The 18418-nt window shown below is 43.0% G+C and overlaps 2 protein-coding genes across 3 annotated transcripts in view; one reads left to right on the forward strand and one right to left on the reverse strand.

The window, feature by feature from the left end:
- Window positions 1–927: 927 nt before the first annotated feature.
- Window positions 928–10532, reverse strand: RPUSD4 (RNA pseudouridine synthase D4). The gene is made up of 7 exons (XM_030332714.2): window positions 10325–10532; window positions 9796–9961; window positions 7575–7776; window positions 3482–3575; window positions 3262–3406; window positions 1999–2096; window positions 928–1481 (listed from the first exon to the last, which is right to left on the reverse strand). Exons 1-7 carry the CDS (start codon window positions 10511–10513, stop codon window positions 1242–1244), a joined length of 1134 nt encoding a protein of 377 aa, XP_030188574.1. The 5' UTR covers window positions 10514–10532; the 3' UTR covers window positions 928–1241.
- Window positions 10533–10646: 114 nt separating this feature from the next.
- Window positions 10647–18418, forward strand: part of FAM118B (family with sequence similarity 118 member B) — a 48839-nt gene continuing 41067 nt past the window's right edge. For both annotated transcript variants that reach the window (XM_030331662.1, XM_030331663.1), the window contains exon 1: window positions 10647–10706. The gene's annotated coding sequence lies outside the window, so the exon portion shown is untranslated. The remainder of the gene's footprint in view (window positions 10707–18418) is intronic.

An 18418-nucleotide genomic window follows, 5' to 3' on the forward strand; every position in this document is an offset into this window, starting at 1 on the left:
TCTGCATTTGGTTACTGGTGGGAACTATCCTATCACAGTCGGAGGGAGTGGAGCCAGTGCTCAGGAAGACGTGGTGGGATTAAAGAGGAAAGCACATCTCCAGAGAAGGGGTTCTAGAGCCAAACAGGGCACCACGTTTGTGACCACCTGGGTTTGGGGACAGGTGTTTGTTTACAAATCTTATTTAGTGAGCGATATACTTGGAGATTTCACATAAACACAGCTGATCTGCAAAGAACATGGGTTTGCACTGCATAGGCCACTTACACACGGATTTTCTTTGATAAATACAGTACAGTTCTGTAAATGTATTTCTTTTCCTTATGATGCTCTTAATAACATTTTTTCCCTCTTTATTGTAAAGAATACAGTATAGAATACATACAACATACAAAATATGTGTTAATCCACTGTTACCAGTGAGGCTTCTGGTCCACTGTAGGCTATCAATAAAGTTTTTGGGGAATCAAAAGTTATGCGTGAATTTTTTACTGTACAGCAGAGCAGGGGGTAGGCCGGTGCCCCCAAACCCCTCAATGCTGTTCAAGGGTCAAGTGTATCTGGGTTTCTTGGAAAAAATTAGAAAATCTGTTTCCACATTGCAACACCCAGCTGGAGCTAACACTTGCCCTCTCTGGATGGTGCGTGTGCTCCCTACCAGGGCCTCACACCTCGCCTGCCATTTACATCTGCTTTTCTTGCTTATCAAACACCCCTTCGCAGGCTCCAGTCACTCCTGCAGCAAGGCTCCTGGGCTCCAGCAGCAGAGCGCCCTGCATTCTAGGACACGGGTCTACAAAATGCAAGACTAAGCAAATGGAGCAGAAAGGTTCTGCTCCATTTGTCCATGAGGACAGTAACTCGCTGCTTCTGAATCTATCAGTTAGAGAACCATTATATGCTCTTTCCAAGCACAGGAACCTTCCCGATAGATCAAGAACTTTATTGTTGGACGTAACCAGTTTCTGAGCACAGATTCCGTGCCGTAGTTCTCCTTTTCCAATCATTGACCCAATCGGCCCGGTCCCGGGCTATCTTCTATCTTGGCAGGGAGACTTCCCGCAAGCTCTTCCAGAGAATGGCCAGAGCATTGGTAAATATTCAGTGTCCAGTAAAAGCCCAGAAGCAGCTGGGTTTCTTCCACTTATAGCACCTGACCCTTCTGGAGTCTGTCCCCGGCGAGAAGCTAGCAGAGTCCACTAAACAGTGAAGAATTCAGGGGCCAAACTGCCCAAGGGTCTTCACTGTGCTCTCAGATGTCCAGCTTCATCATCCCCACTTTGATCCTGACTTGGCATCCGTAAGTCCAGACGTCTCAGGGAGCACAGAAAGTAGCGAGGAGGCTTGCAGACCAAGTTGAGTTCCTCCTTCCTGGACCCCAGGGCTGGCAGGACCAGCTGGCGGGCATGCAGGTGAAGGGGGATGTGGTGGGCCTTCGCCTGTTTCAGCCCCAGCTTCTTCAGGGTACCAACAGACAGCTTCTGTACAAAGACAAAAGAGCTTCTTGAGAGCCAGGCTAATGGCTCATCCTTGAGCAGCACGCAGGGCCAGAGGCCTTCCACCTAAAGGAACCAACACTAACTCCCCCGGAAGACACAGTGGTGGACAGCCCGTCAGGGACATTGCCAGGAAGGTTCAGAACCCAGGTAAGAGAAAAACCACACCAGAGAAGCTCGTATCAGCCAACGCTCTGGCCTTCCTAGAGAACAGGCTGTAACATCAAGAGATAAAAAGCTCTTCAGCAATAGCGTGAAAGGCTGCTCAGAGCCTTCAGAAAGTCTGCTCCCCCTGCCCCCGACCTCCTAACAAAATCTGAGACTAAGGAATAAAGCACAAAGGTTTTGCTAACAGATGGTGCAGCTCCATAAGAACAGTGGCTGCTTCTCTATAAGCTCGGGAACTTACACAGCTTTGTGGTGACTCACTTCAGGGCTTAACAAGGGGAAAGCATTAAGTTCTCCCCCTTATCTGTTGCACCTTGGGTCAAACCAATATCACCTGGGGGGCCAGCTTATTCCAGTCTGAGTACTTGTGATCACCGAGGATTGGGCAATCCAATCCAAAAGACAGGTGAACTCGAAGCTGATGTTTTATGCCTTTAAAAAAAAAAGAGAGAGAAAACTTGAGGAGCGACAGAAACCATACCACCACTTCCAACCATGTTAAATCAAAGCACAGTAAAACTGGCAAAGCCCCACCTACAATAAAGTATAAAGAACAACAACAAACTGTAAGCTACCAGGGAGCAAACATTATACATACTGTTGAGCCTCTAAATTCCCCTCTCCACCCTCCACGGTTCCCCTTCCACCACATATAACCTGGGCTTTTTTTTTTTTTTTTTTTTTAGCTTTATTACATAATGCTAAATAGTATTGCTTTCCACATTTTCTCACTGTAGCAAAATATACAGAACAAAAAATGTATCAGTTTAGCCATTTTTAAGTGTGCGGTTCTGTGGCACGGAGTACATTCACTGTGTTGTGCAGCCATCACCGCCATCCCGCTCCAGAACTTCTTCCTCCTCCCACACGGAAACTCTGAACCAATTAAACAACAGCTCCCCATTCCTGCCCCCACTCCCCCAGCCCCTGGTAACCACTATTCTACTTGGTCTTTGAATCTGAGTATTCTAGGGATCTCATACATGGCACCATACAATATTTGTCCTCCCGTGTTTGGCATCTTTCACTTAGCACGAAGTTCGTCTATGCTGTAACACGTGTCAGAATTTCCTTCCTTGTCAAGGCTGGATAATATTGCATCGTATGTATAGACCAGATTTTGTTTATCCATTCACCTTGTCCGTGGACATCTGGGTTGACTTCACCTTGTGGCTACTGCAAATAATGCTGCTATGAACACTGGTGTGCATGTATCTTCTCGAATACCCGCTTGCAATTCTTTTGGGTTTATACCCATGAGAAATGCCGAATGGTAATTCTATGCTTAATTTTTTGAGGAACCATTTTTGCAAATTTTTAAATAAATGTAACCGAACTAATTATATCCCTCTGCTACCTAGTGTTTTTTCTTTCTTTCTTTCCTTTTTTTTTAAACAACAATCATCCCCATTGGAGCTCCCAGCCTCAGATTAGCACCAGAAGCACACTCTTAAACATGCCAGCTGCAATCCCAGCCCTCCCACAATACCAGCTGCTCAGAAGAAGGGCAGAGTCCAGCACAAGGCCCCGGACAGAGCTGAGCGGCCCTGGGGTTTCGCTGTCCCACCGATCCCACTGCACAACAGTGGCGCCTCACCGGTAATTGGCTGGAGCTCTAAGAGGGCGGAGGACAGAGTGCTGCTTAGCACCTGGTATTGAGTCACAGCTACATGCGCGTTCCGGCTCGTTCGTGCTCTCACCATCTTCCCATTGTCCATGCGGTAGCCTGGGGACAGCGTCATCTGAAACCAAAAAAATCAAGATATGTCGCAAAGGAAGAGCAGAAAACCCATCCCTCTGGGCCACAGCTCACCCACCTTGTAGTGCTGCTGCGGGCCTTGCACCTCCTTCTCAACGATGGGGATATCCACAACTCCCGCTGAGGGTACCGGGACACGCACAGCGATGGCCCTGGGAGTGACACACAGACCCTCACTTAAGCCACAAGGTGAAGGGAAACTCCTAGGATTTGGCTAGAGGCGTTAGCACTGGACCTTCCGTGCTCAGTTCTTAAGACGGGAGCATCCCAAATGACCTCTCATGATAGCACTTAGCCTGAGAGCTTGATACAAACACATCCGTTTTTCTACCAAAGTAATATTACATATATACTAATTACTAATATCTACTAATTACAGAATATTTGGGATAAAACAATAGAAAATTTATCATAGTAGCATGCTCTTTCATTCTAGCCTTTAAAAATGAATATTTATAGTTTAAAACAAAATCGGGGTAATATGGTTTTGTATCCTGGTTTTTCTTATTATCTTTTTTAAGTTTATTTATTTATTTTGAGAGACGGAAGGAAGGAAGGAAGGAAGGAAGGAAGGAAGGAAGGAAGGAAGGAAAGAAAGAGTAGGGGAGGGGCAGAGAGAGAGAATTCCAAGCAGAGTCTGCACTGTCAGCACAGTGCAAACTCACAAACTGTAAGATCACGTACGACCTGAGCTGAAATCAAGAGTTGGATGCTTAACCTACTGAGCCGCCCACGCTCCCATGTATCCCAGTTGTTTGGGTTTTTTTTTGTTGTTGTTTGTTTACCATTTACAGCTTATTTACTTGTTTTTAAAGAGAGAGAGAACGGGGGAGGGTAGAGAGAGAGGGAAAGAGAGAATCCCGAGCAGGCTCCACACTGTCAGTGCAGAGCCCGATGCGGGGCTCAAACTCACAAACCATGAGATCACGACCTGAGCCGAAATCAAGAGTCAGCCACTCAACCGAGTGAGCCACCCAGAGCCCCCATGTATCTTGGTTTTTAAAAGATGGCTAAGTTCTGGCTGCACGTGAAGTGGATGAACAAGTAAACGAATTCACAGAACCGCTCCTGCCAGGTTTGCCAGATACACAAAACCGGGGGAACTGTGCTCTGTGCTCAAGGTCACAGAAGCAACTACCACCACGAGATAACCATTCCAGATCACGTTTGTTGGAGGTCTCCTTTCATTACGGGTAGAAGACTCTCTAATCTGTCCCTTTGCTTACGCATCTTCCAGGTAAATCACAAAGGAATCCTCCTGGGCACTTGGTGGCCTATCACTGACTGCCCCTCATACATTTCACACCCTGGACTCCTCACGTTGGGTTGGTAGCAGTTTGGGCTGTTCTCTGACATAGTTTATCACACTTAGACTGAGTTTTAACTGCTAGCTCACTCTTCCTAAGGACCTAACATTACTAATGTTCGCTCACTCCACATTCAGTGAATGTAAAGAGGCACTGATTTAGGTAGGTACTGGTTCTGTACAGAAGAGCAAGACAAAAATCCCTGCTTTCAAGGAATTCGAAATTTAGTTAGAAGATTCAAACAAGTAACTGTAACAAGTCGCTATCATAGTTAAGTCAGCAAATACTAATTGGTTGCCTACTATGTTCTAACTCCTACTTCCTGCACTTGGTATTTAATATTTAAGGTCAGCATTAACTGTGTTCCAGTCAACTTTCCAGCGTTATCTGTCACCATTCCCCACTCCAGACTAGACTGCATGTTCTATCCTTTTGTGCCTACCATTCGTACAATCTATAACACGTTTCTCCATCTTGTCTTTCAAATCCTATTCATTCATCAAGACACAATTAACTGATTTCAATTCCTCCATGAAGCCCGATCCTCAGAATGGTTAGTGATTCTAAACTCTCATAAACAATTTTCACAAATAACATAACACTTTTTGATAGACTTAACATCTGGATTACTTATATGCATGAGAATAGCCTCAATTTTCTGCCTTTCAGCTTTTACTATGAGTTACATACTGGGTCAAAACGCTTTACATGCATTATCTCACTTAATTCTCTCCTCAACTCCATTATTCTCATTTTTCATATACAGACAAAGCTTAGAGAAGTTTCATAACCTGCCTAAGGACTCCCGCTGTTAAATGGCACAGCTGACAGGCGAACACAGATCTTGCTGAGCTCTGAGCTACTCTGCTAAACTTCCTCCATTATCTATAATCTCTTTGTACAGCAGTTCTTACATTTAATTCCTCATCAGAGTCACTTGTGGAGCTTCTGTGGGTGGGCCTCAGCAGAGATTTTTTGAAGGTTCCCAACACCACAAAGTAGCTGCGAAATCTGTAACACCAAAAGAACTAATATCCAAAAGATAAAAAGAATACCCATGAATCAAATAGAAAATAATAAACAATCCAACAGAAACTGGGCAAAAGAAATAAACAGTTTGCTCACAGAAAAGGAAACTCAATAAACATGAGAAGCCAATAAACATGCAGGCATAACATTGATGGTACACAAGAAACAGAAAACTTTTTTTTTTTAAACTCATCAGAGTGGCAAACCTTTGAAAAATGAGCTGGTCAGCTATAAGGGGAGGTGGGTACTCACTACCCTATTGGGAGGAAAACCTGGCCCACCTAAGGGTAGTAACATTCAAATATTAAATGTTTCAACCTAGCAATTCCATCTTTAGGAATCTGTCCTAAAAATATACTCACATATTCTTTGCAATAGGCTCAGAAAAATGGGAAGTTAACCAAACATCCATTAATGAGGAAATTATGATATAGCCATACAACAGAATACTATAGAGCTCAGAATGTACACACAGGGGTATCTGGGTGGCTCAGTCGGTTAAGCTTCAGACTCTTGATCTCGGCTCAGGTCACGATCTCATGGATCGTGGGTGTGAGCCCCCATCATGCTCCCTGCTGATAGCTCAGAGCCTGCTTCAGATCCTCCCTCTCTCTCTCTGCCCCTCCCCTGCTTGTGCACTCTCTCTCAAAATAAATTTAAAATAACTTTAAAAAAAATAAAAATTAACTAAAAGCACACACAAAATGCTCTCCAAGATATATTTCCCAAGTGAAAAAAAGCAGGATCCAAAGCAGTGCAAAATATATTGCCATATAATAATTCATTTATACATGCCCGGTATGACTCTGGAAGTTTATACAAGATAGTAGAATACTGGTTGCCTCTGGAAGAAAATTCAGCAGACGGGGGACAGGAGTAAGTTACAGTTTTGTTCATTTATCTTTCCTCTATTAAAAAAAATGGAGGTGTGGCTCCTGGGTGGCTCAGTCGGCTAAGTGTCTGAGTTCAGCTCAGGCCATGATCTTGTGGTTTGTGAGTTCAAGCCCCACGTCGGGCTCTGTGCTGACAGCTGAAAGCCTGGAGCCGGCTTCAGATTCTGTGTCCCCCTCTCTCTCTCTGCCCTTCCCCCCACTTGTGCACACATGCTCTCTCTCTCTCGTTCTCTCTCTCCCTTTCTCTCTCCAAAATAATAAGTGAATAAACTTAAAAAAAAAAAATGGAGGTAAAGTTAAATGTACTAACATGGAAAGATCTCCAAGACAGTTAAGTGAGAAAAGTAAAGTGTAGAGACGCCTGGGTGGCTCAGTTGGTTAAGCGTCCAACTTCAGCTCAGGTCATGATCTCATGATTCGTGAGAACACTGCCCGTGCTCTGTTCTTTCTCTTTCTCAAAGATAAATAAACATTAAAAAAAATAATAAAAGTACAGCGGACACTGTACAAAGTAATACACACAATCACACTGTATATACTAGACATGTACATAAACGCATCGGGTGAGGACCAGGGGAATAAAAACCAAACTATCCCAAGGGAAGGGACTAGAATGACAGAGTGGGTGGATTCTCCAGGAGTTTTTTTGCTTGATCTTCGATTATTTCACCACAGGAATGAAATCATGTGTTACTTGTGTAATTAATTACCAGTAATTTTTATGTACAACCGTAATTAGGAACCGCTATTCTATCAGACTCCAATAGGCTAAGCACTTAGTCTGTTTCCTACACTCCTCATATGCCCACAGGTCCTAGCACAGTGCCTTCTCCTAACAGGAGGTCCTTCTGTACGAATGGACAAAGAGATAAAAGGATGCCCTCATTGATACCAACTCTACCACCAGCGATGGCCTTCATACCAGTACTTCTTTACCACCTGACGGGTTCTAAACAACTCTTGAACTTGATGTGCCATTTCCTTCTCCCATGCCAACACCATTACACCTGTGGTTTCCTTGTCCAGCCGGTGGCACAGATGCAATGGCTCTGCCTTGTGGCCACGAAGCATTTTTGCCAGGATAGGCAATACATCGCTGATGCAGAGCTGGACCCCAGGACCACCTAAGAAGGGGAGAATCAGAGGTTTTAGTGGCCAGTAAAAGATCCCACCAAAGAACTCTGCTTGGGAAAAGAGTCAGCGCTTTCTAGAACCTTATTACTGAAATGTGGGCCAGGAACTAGCAACATCAGTATGCCCAGGGAGCTTGCTGGGAAGGAATCTCAGGTCTCCAACTCAGACTATTAAATCAAAATCTGCATTTTAACAAGATGTCCACGTGACTCACACTCATATTAAACTTTGAGAAGCAATGTCCCAGAGCATGTGGCTTTCTCCTCAGACATATATATACTTATTAACCTACTTGAATACTCGCAATAAAATCAGCAATCAAAATGAGGAAGTCGCATATTTCACTATATAAACAAAGGCTTGAGACTCTGCCAAGTAAACTCAAGTGATACATACAAGACTGTGAAGCTCTTCTGGGGTATTACAGGCATCACATCTTCCCGTAAAGAAGATGGGACTTTACGTGAGACATTTCTCGGAACTATTCTATGCCTAAGTAGCCGTTGAGCTTGAACAGATTATTTAGTCTTTCTAAGGTGCAGTTTTCTCATCTATAAAATGCAAATATCTGTATAATAATTATCTAATGGGGAATGAGAAGGATCAAGAGTGAAAAAGAAAACACACAAAACACATGGCAATGTCTGACTTAATTCGTTCTGTATGCTTTTATCTACACCTCCCCAAAAAGCATTCTTCTAGTTCAACTATGCTTTTTCCTCCAGCACATCCCTTTCCCAAGTGCATTTTTTTCGTATCACTCTCCACTGGTCACACTCCAACTGTCTCAGACAACTACATTCAACAGTTATTCAAAAACATTTCATTGTCCATCGAGTTCTAGGCATCTTGGGGTTTTGTTAGGCATACTCTGACACACACACACCTCATATGTTTTTTAATTCCTTTTTAATATATTATGAATGCATAATTTATTATGTATTTTTTGGCACCTGAATTTTATAACAACATGAGTATCTTCTATATTTTGTAATTTCTACATCTTTAAAGAAAGTTATCTTCTACACAGGTTTATATATGTCTTTGTGGGTGCGTGGGTCCTGAGTATGTTTTTAGTAGTGGAGGCCCGTCTACAGAGCAGTTTAATTTCTGCTTTGGCTGGAGCTCCATTTTCTTATCGGTTTTCATACTGGTTTCTGTGACTGGAGTTTCTGCATGTTTAGGTGATCCCTATTTGATCCTTGCCATGCATAGTAAAAGATCTGATTTGTCTAAGGCTATTCTGTCTCCACTCAGGGCTTGAGGTGGGTGACTGATTTATGCTGCAGTTTTGGGCTCCTGGATTGAGATTTTCTGATCTTTGTTCAATGAAGACAGAATGCTTTTCTTGATCTGGACTTAAATGATGAAATTATTGTCTGGATCATGTGAACAAAATTGTGCATTAAATCAACCTGGTTAAAAAAAGACAACTGAAACAAATTCAGAGCCACTATATTGAAATACTCCTACTTACAGAGGTAATAAACTATCAGAATACATGACCCATAAGAGATTTACAGGATGAAAATACAAACAGTATTTATGAAAATTAGTGAAAGTGGGAAAATTGTTAACAAAGACTAAAATATAGTGGTGTCACTATCGAAAGGGGAAGTGAAAGGAACCTTAATATATTGTCCTGTTTTTTTCTTATGTCATTTCTTTTCTCTCAGTTTTTATAGAAAATAACATGAAGACAAGAACCACACAGCCTTAGTATCTCTCTATAAAAATCCCTGTGGAGGTCTACACACAGCACATTCCATATATCACTGCTGACTGCCAAATGTTTGGAATGCAGAGACTGACCTATATATCCCAGTATCCTCAGTAGTGCCTCATACAGGACTATATATATATGTAGTGTCTTACAGAGTACTCCTCCAAAGCTTAATTATTTTGAATGCAAGGCTTCAAGAAGCCCCACAAGTAATGTGTCCAAATTGTCCATAGGTGTAGCGAAAACACAACCAGCAGCACCCCTCTCCTTCCCACGTGGTCCTTACCATGCACGGGGAGACCGTACGGTTTATTGATGACCACGAGATCCTTGTCTTGGTGCACAATCCCTCGGCTCAGTGCCTTAGCAAGCACGTTGGGGTGGACTCGTTGCAGCTGCTGTGTGAACCGCACGAGTTCCTGCACTCTCCGCTGAACAGGGTTTGTGGGCACCTACGGGGAGAGAAGGAGCGACAGGAAAAGCCTGGCGAAGATCTTCAATAAGCCTGGGTGAGAATCTAGGTTGGGAATGACTATCTCTGCATTGGACTCGCGCCTTCCCCGAATAATTTGAGAGCAGCGGTGCGCGTCTGTGTTAACTTGTCCCATCGCAGTGCTCAGGAGCGAGGCCGGGAGAAGCCAAAGACACAGCCCGCAGGAAGACACGGACCTCTTCCCTTTCCCTTTCTCCCCATTCTCCCACATGTCCTCCACATTTGCTTAACAGCTGTCAGAGGACCCTCCTACCTCACTCCCAGCCCAGGAATCCAATTAACGCGCGCTGCCTCTTGGGAGTTGTGGTCCTTTCGAACTCACCGGTTGCTTCCTCGTCTTTTGTTCCTGTTTCTGGGATCGGAGTTTCTCCGCCAACCTCTGGGCATTCAGAGTCCCAGACGCAGCAGCGGAGGAACAAAATGGCTGGCAGGCGAGAATGAAACGACTCCCTAAACACTGCCCGGAACCCCTCACCCAAAGGCCCAGAGCATTACAGCTGGGCGCCGCCATCTTGTCAAAAAGGGAGGGGCCAGCCAAGACCACGTGCGAAATAGGGGCTTGGGGGAGGAGGGGATGGGCGGGCTCTCGGGATCACGTGGGCGTGAGGCGGGCTCTCGGCCGAGTCACGTGGGGCGGTGCGCGCAGAGTGCGGCTGCGCCGGCCGGTAGCTGCAGCTGGAGCGGTGGCGTTTGGAGGAGACTCGGTGAGTGTGTTGGGAAGCCAGGCTAGGGCTGGGAAATGCCGGTTCATCAACGCTTTAACGTTTTCACGACTCTGGGGTTTCTGTTCTCGGAGAGCATTGCACTGGGAACCGTTTCTCCCTTTGCGAGAAGATCCCACTCACGAACACCTCCCCGCCCCCGCGCCCCGTGGAAGCGATGCCCCATAAACGCTCGCCCCAGAGCCTTCTTGGGCGCTTACCTCGTCCCTCTTGGCAACCACATCCCTCGTGCCCGGCGAGTCCCCTGAGGGACGCGTCGTGTCACCTCTCATTTCCTTGCCGTTCGACCTTCGGAGATGCCCGGATCTCTGTAGCCTCTCCACCCCTCACCTCCTCTTTGTTTCAGGTTGTAACCTGTCCTTCTCTCCCGGGGATGATGGGGAGCCCCTCCGTTACCCAGGGGCCCCAGCCCGTATTTCCTCCTTAGGGAATACCTTGAGTTTCTTATGTTACTCTTCAAGAATTCATTTTTTGTTTGTTTGTTTTGGAGTCTCCTCTCCCCCTACGCTCTCCCTGCTCCTTCCAAAGACTGAAAATACAGTACAGAGCACGCACCTTCCTTTCCCTTTGCTGCTTCCTTCATTTTTTTCTCCCCTCCCTACTTTGCAACCGCCCTAGACCCTCTCTCCCTCTCTTAACAAGGTGCGGTGTTGGGACTCTCATGCCCAAACTGTAAGCGACTCCCTGTGACTTCACCCCGGGGGTGGCCGAAAAGATGAACATCTGGTTGGGGGTGATAATGGGAAAAGTATCTCGGGACATACCTGCCATTTGTTAAGAAACCTAGTGGCGAGTTCCGAAGAGCTGTTTGTAAAACCAATGGATCTGTACCGACACTAGAGGACACAATTTTTAAGACTGCTTAGAATGAAGGTTCCCTGAGGAGTTAGTGTAGGTAGTGGAATTAGGTTTGCGATTACGCCCCTTCGAAAGGGACGGGCAGAAGGGAGCCATATTGGGCATGCAATAAAGTTGAACAAGTAAGTGGAGCTAACCTATGGAAAACTTTAAGTTGAAGAAGAGTTTGAACTAGATGTGATAAGTATTGAGTGTTTGAAGCTTCTTGAGCAGGAGAGAGACTCCTGGAAGTTGGAATTCTAGAAATGAATCTGGCAGTTGAATGCAGGACAGATTAAAGAGAGGAAGGCTTTGATAGCAGGGAAATCAGCTGGGATACTTCAATCTAGACGATCAGTAAAGAGGTTATGCTTCATCCGGTGGTCTTTTCCCCTACACGGTACTGTTCTTTGAGTTTGAATTGCTTTTGAATACAGGTCAGGATGTATCATTGGCAGCTGCTGTTGAAGCCTGAGTCCCTTGAGGATTGCTCATGTTTTCTTTGTGAAACCCACATCTGGCACAGAGTAAACTAACAAATATTCATTCTTTAGATGGCTGCATGCATCACAGACATGGGTTAGATGTGTCTGAACATTCGAATTGTCTTCTTTCTGTCAGTTTTTGACCTGAAGAATGGAAGTGTGGGAGTAAATGTATGAAGAATGGGAAGGAAGGCTTGTGTATGTTTCTGTAATAAGACAGGTGATCACGATATAAATTTGAAGAATCCTGAGGGAGGTTGGAAAACAACTTTTCTTCTTTTTTTTTTCCTTCTTCACATTTGCAGGTAAGACATAGATCTGTAAAGGGTGAGAATTACTATCTTTTACTGATATGCTCCAGATGCAGGTTCAAATTTTATTAATTTCAATTAGGGACATGAAGCCTCCTTTTCCAAGGACTCTGAAATATGGATGCCAGGATTTAAATTCAGATCCTTGTGTTAATTATGAACTTGTTTTAGGTATAGTATTTTTATAATTTTGTGTAAGGGCTGTTTCTGCCTTAACCTCTGCTTGGCATTCAAGAAATGACACCTGTTCTTGCAGAATCGGCATTCTGTAGCACGAAACAAATGAAGAACCAACTCAGATGTCAATGCTGGTGACAACAGAGCTTGTGTTCTTGGGTTTCAGGGTAACCCAAGGTACAAACTGTAATACTGAAGAATAAAAAAAAACTGGTCACTTTTTTTCTGAAGAAGGAACTTGCAGGTTTTTCTTTTTGTAACTGTAAGATATTTGAAGAGTTCAAAGGTTTTGTTTGCTTGTTTTCACAGTACAACTTTAGCCTATATGGGTACAGAAGTTAGATCTTAATGCTTCTCCTAGGAGTCTAGGCATTTGGTCATTTAAAGTAGAGCCGCTCTCTGCATATACAAGAACTTATGCAAATATATTTTCTGTCTTTTGTTTTTGTAATGCTATATTGTATCTTAATGCTATATTGCCTCCTTTCTGTACAGACAGGAAGCAGTCTGTACTGTTTTCTCAATACAAGGAAGCAAATTCTACTAGAGGGGTGTGGTGGTATCTTCATTCTTAGAGAGTACAAACATGACTTATTTGCATAGATTTTGGTATGTCATAATGTGTTCCCCCAAAATAACCATTTAAAGAAGCACTTGAGGGGCACCTGGGTGGTTCAGTCGGTTAAGTGTCTGACTTCCACTCAGGTCATATTTCACTGTTTGTAAGTTCAAGCCCCGTATCAAGCTCTGTGCTGACAGCTCAGAGCCTGGAGCCTGCTTCCGATTCTGTGTCTCCCTCTCTCTCTGCCCCTCTCCCTGCTTGCATGCTCTCACGCTCTTTCTCTCAAAGATAAATAAACATTTGAAATTTTTAAAAAAATATAAAGAAGCACTTGATAATTCATTTTTGAGGGTATTTCCTGCTGTGCAAGAACATGGTCACCTTTTTATTTCACAAATATAAACAAAGAGTGACTAACTAATAAAGGAACTTGTGTTTAAATATCACAAAGTGAAGATTGATTAGTGGCATGAAGGTAGATTCTGGCTCCTTAAACAGGGATTTGCTAGTTGCAGATTAACCAGCAATTCAGTTCCCTCAAGAGCAGGAAGTATGTGGGTATCATTTTATGGTTTTAGATTCAAGGAAGCAATTAGCAGGAGCTCCCTGGAGGTGTCCAGGAAAGTGAAGTTGTTGGCAGCTGGGAGATCTGGGTACTAGTCCCAGCTCAGATCCTGTGAACCAAGTCATTTGGGCTCTAAGCTTCGATTCGTTGAAGATTTTCCATTGACACTTAAGTACTTTCTTAACAAACGGAATTTATTTCAGACTTGTCTTGCATACATTTAGCATAAGCACAAAGAATCAGGATTCTGCTCTTGTCGCCAGAGCCACTGAGCTAACATTTATATTTGGGGATCACCCACCTCTTTGAGTGGTGCTGGAATATACCTTAAGATTTCCTAAGTGGGGCATAAGAGAGAGTACAGATAGAGAAAAAACAAACAAACAAAAAAAAATATATATATATGTATATATATATATATATATTAGAAAACAGTGGTTTTCTAAAACATTGTGTTATAACCTATACTCTGGATGTTAGTTCTTTTTTCCATATCAGCATTTTAGAGATTCCGTTATCCTCCTACCCCTCGTTGTACTTTTATTCGGCTCTTTAATGATGCTCAAGACAGGTCTGGCTTAAACTAGTCTTCCCAAACTTTTCCATATCATGGTATGTGTGGAAATAATTGTTTCATGGAGGAAAACTGGAGGTGACCCACAGAGGACAACTGGCCTGGGTCCTGAGGCTGACCCCACCTGACTCCACCATAGGCTGAGGAGATCCCTAGCCTGTAGCCTGTTTGACCATTAGGAAGGTCAGCGTTACAAAATCAAGGGCTTGGACCCAAACTCTATTGGGAGGAATTGTATTATCAGTTATGTTTGTTAAGTCCGCTTCTAATTTATTTCTCTCTTATGTGCCTTTATGCTCTTAGCTAGTTTATATCTAAGGATCATACTTATCCTTACAAAGTGGCCCTTCTAAAAGTTTGTAAAAAGTAGTTAATTGATGAAGAGATGGGGAATGCTTTTGTCACAATGTTTTGACCTAATTAGATTATGGGCAGTTTTGCTCTGCCTCTTTAGAAGATAGAGAATTTCTTTAAAAAGTGTATTTTATGTTTTCCATTATAAAAGTAATACAAAAAATGTGTAAAATAGTAACAAAAAAAGATGGGAAAAAATCATTCATAGCTCTGTTTCCCAAATATGGTTAAAATGTTTTTTCTCAGTTTTTTTTAATCTTGCATTTTTTTTTCTTAATTGTAAATTCACACATTTATAGAAGTAGAGAATATAATGAACCCCATGTTTCCATCTGCCAGTTTCTACAACCGGCCAATACAGGGCCACTCTTGTTTTCCGCCCTACCCTGATCTCCGAGATGGTTTTAAACCATTGGTAAACACGTCAGTGTGTATCTATAAAAGGTAAGCACTGGTTTTTACCAAAACCACAACACCATTATCACCCTTTCAATATATTTCTTAGTATCATCAAGCAAGCAGTTGACACATTTTCAGTTGGGTTTCTCTTTTTAATAGTTAATTTGTTTGAATTGGGATTCAAGAAAAGTCTGCATATCATGCATATTCTTTTAATTAGAAGAACGAAACTGTGGGCATTCAGAGGAGACGTGTGGCCTGTACCTTAAAGGTGCTTGGTACACTGGCTTAGAGCTTACACTTGGGAGTCAGAAAGATGGTTTCGGAATCCTGGCTCTGCTACTTGCTGGCTGTGTAACCTCGTGCAGGTTACTTCTCTTACTTTAGATTTTTTTACCCTGTGAAACGTGGATGATGCCTGCCTTAGGACTGCTGTAAGGAGTAAGTGAGTTAATGTGGGCTAAAGCACTCGTGTAGAGTTTAGCACATAGTTAAGGCTCAAAAAATATTAGGTATGTCCTGCATACAGTATAGCACCAGGTTTATAGATTTGTTTAAAAGGTCTTAAACAGGGTAAGAATCAAGGGGTATGGAATTTAGTCTAATTCTGCCACTTAGGTGATACACTTCAGTGTTTTGGCCCTTACTTAAATTGCACACCCCAAAAAGCAGGTGGGGTGAACAATGATGATTTCTAAAATCCCAGTGCTTGCTAGAAGTAAGGCAGCTTGGTATTTTTAGAAAGAGACTGAGGTTTGCATCACACTTTGCCATTTATAAGTGTTAATTCTCCTCAGCTTCAGTTTTTTCATATGCGTAACGGAATTAATACTACCTAACCTAGTATTGTTGCAGTAAGTGCTGAGATCAATATATATATATGGTGCCTAGCATGTAGAAGATATTCAAATTATTAGCATTTCATGATTATAAGTTAAAATAAGATCATTACGTTAGAGTATTTTCAGTTGTGAAGAAATATGTATTTTGTGGTGTTTATATAAATGAAGATGAACAGAGTATCTTAAGGGAAAAGGAATATACATTGGAAGGGTGAACATGGAAACCATGTTTCCAGAACATGAACAATGGAAAATTGAGGGACTGTTCAACCTTTGTGGTTGGATAAAAGCCGGAGGATGTCAGGGTCCCTAGACAAATTTAAGAAGGTATTTGCAACAACTAGTTGCTTAAGTTGAATAAACCTATCTTCTGCATTATTTGAAAATTTGAACAATAAGTTAAAGAAGTAGATTGTTGTGTGTTTTTCAGTTGTTAATAATTGGAACATGCTGTAAGTGTTTAATAATACTGTTAGGGTAATGAAAATAACCTCCACTAGCAGTTAGTAGGAGAGCTGTAGTGTAACTGAGTTAGAAAACCAAATACAGGGGTGCCTGGGTGACTCAGTCGGTTGAGCGCCTCTGACTTCGGCTAAGGTTATGATCTCGTGGTTTGTGAGTTTGAGCCCCGCATTGGGCTCTGTGCTGACAGCTCAGAGCCTGGAGCTTGCTTTGGATTCTGTGTCTCCCTCTCTCTGCCCCTCCCCTGCTCGCTGTCTGTCTCTGTCTCCCTCTCTCTCTGTCTCTCTCTCTCAAAAATAAATAAACACTAAAAAAAATTTTAAAAATTAAAAAAAAGAAAGAAAACCAAATCCACGCTGGAGTCTACCGATCCCAGTATACTAGGCAACATTTCCCCATTTTAATTGTTTTTTATCAAAGTAATTCACGTGTATGGTTTAAAGAGTCAGGTAGTGCTAAAAGACTTAATGGGAAAAAAAGCCATTCCCTCCATTCTCCCCACCTCATAATCTCATTCTTTAGAGGTAGCCCCTCAGTTATTTTTTTTCTTTCCTTAGGTATTCATATTTCTTTCTTTCTTTCTTTCTTTCTTTCTTTCTTTCTTTCTTTCTTTCTAAATGTTTGTTTATTTTGGGTGAGAGAGTGCGTGGCTGTGCACGGGAGGGAGAGAGAGAATCCCAAGCAGGCTCCGTGCTCAGCATGGAGCCCCAGCTCGGACTCAGTTTCACAACCCTGAGATCACAACCTGGGCCAAAATCAAGAGTCGGACGCTTAATGGACTAAACCACCCAGGCACCCCTCTAAATCATTTGATATGTTATTTCTTGCTTTTTTCTCCCTCCAGTGTTTGGCCTGTTGAGCTAGATGATTTGTCTCAGCTCCACTCTTGTGTGTAGGTTGACCTTTGCCTGTTTTTCCCCCACATACCTACATACCGTTAATTTTTTTCCAGATGCTCAAACATAATTGTCACATTCTTACCAGTAACCTTTTCTGTGAGCTCAGATGTGTCACTTGATGTTTCCTATGGAGAACTACTATCCAGGTATATCATTCAGGAACATGGGCTGTCACCCATGTCCCATTTCTTGGCTTACATCTTTTTTTTAAATTTTTTTTTCTTTCTACGTTTATTTATTTTTGGGACAGAGAGAGACAGAGCATGAACGGGGGAGGGGCAGAGAGAGAGGGAGACACAGAATCAGAAACAGGCTCCAGGCTCTGAGCCATTAGCCCAGAGCCTGACGCGGGGCTCGAACTCACGGACCGCGAGATCGTGACCTGGCTGAAGTCGGACGCTTAACCGACTGCGCCACCCAGGCGCCCCAACTTGGCTTACATCTTTATTTCCTAAGAAGTATTTGCCCACACACTTGTTTGATAGTTTGGAAATGTTGCAGAATTCTAGGTTGGAAGTAATTTTCCCTCAGAATTTTGAAGGCATGGCTGTACAATCTGGTATCTGTAATTGCTCTACAGACATAGCAACTCAAATCCTTTTTTTATGAGACCTCATTTTATTGGGTTTTTTTTTCCCCCTCTCTTACTGGAAGCTTTGAGAATATTCTGTCCCTGATGTTCTGGAATCTCTTAATGACATACCATGGTGTGAGTCTTTCCTCAACTGTTGTTCTGGGTATTCAGTGGACTTTTTCATTCTGGAAATTCATGTCCTTCAGTTCTGGGACATTTTCTTCTATTATTCCTCTGATTTCTGTCCCTCTCCATCTCTTCTTTTTCTTTGATTCTTTTTCATAATATCTATTCTTGCTATGTGGATAGGATAACTTCAAAGAGGACCCATTAAAGTTTTTCACTTTTGCTCTCTGCATTGGAGTAGGTTTAAGATCTATTGCCAGAATGAATATCAACCCCCAAATAATGGCAAGCCCTGCATGTGAGAAGAGCTTAGTGCTTCACCCCTCAGTTTTGTAGATTGCATGAAGCCATGTGCTCCGGGACTGGGCAGGATCTAGCCTTCCTCACACTCCCTCCCAGTTCCCATTCACCCTGATTTCCTCACTGCCCTCAGGCACTAGGAATGTACTGCTGCTTTATTCTGTAGAAACCTCTACTGCTGCTCTTTTGATGAATCCGTGAGCTATTTGAGTACTGTTCAAAGTTCA

Source organism: Lynx canadensis, chromosome D1 (assembly GCF_007474595.2).
Source record: "Lynx canadensis isolate LIC74 chromosome D1, mLynCan4.pri.v2, whole genome shotgun sequence".
Taxonomy (NCBI): domain Eukaryota; kingdom Metazoa; phylum Chordata; class Mammalia; order Carnivora; family Felidae; genus Lynx; species Lynx canadensis.

Excerpts from the sequence above, each read along its gene's own strand:
- RPUSD4 (XM_030332714.2), bottom strand. The coding sequence starts at position 10,513 with ATGGCGGCGCCCAGCTGTAATGCTCTGGGCCTTTGGGTGAGGGGTTCC. Across the intron at positions 3,576-7,574 it reads CAGGTGGTAAAGAAGTACTG|GGCCATCGCTGTGCGTGTCC; the intron begins GTATGAAGGCCA and ends TGTCACTCCCAG. Across the intron at positions 3,407-3,481 it reads GCCCGCAGCAGCACTACAAG|ATGACGCTGTCCCCAGGCTA; the intron begins GTGGGTGAGCTG and ends TTTTGGTTTCAG.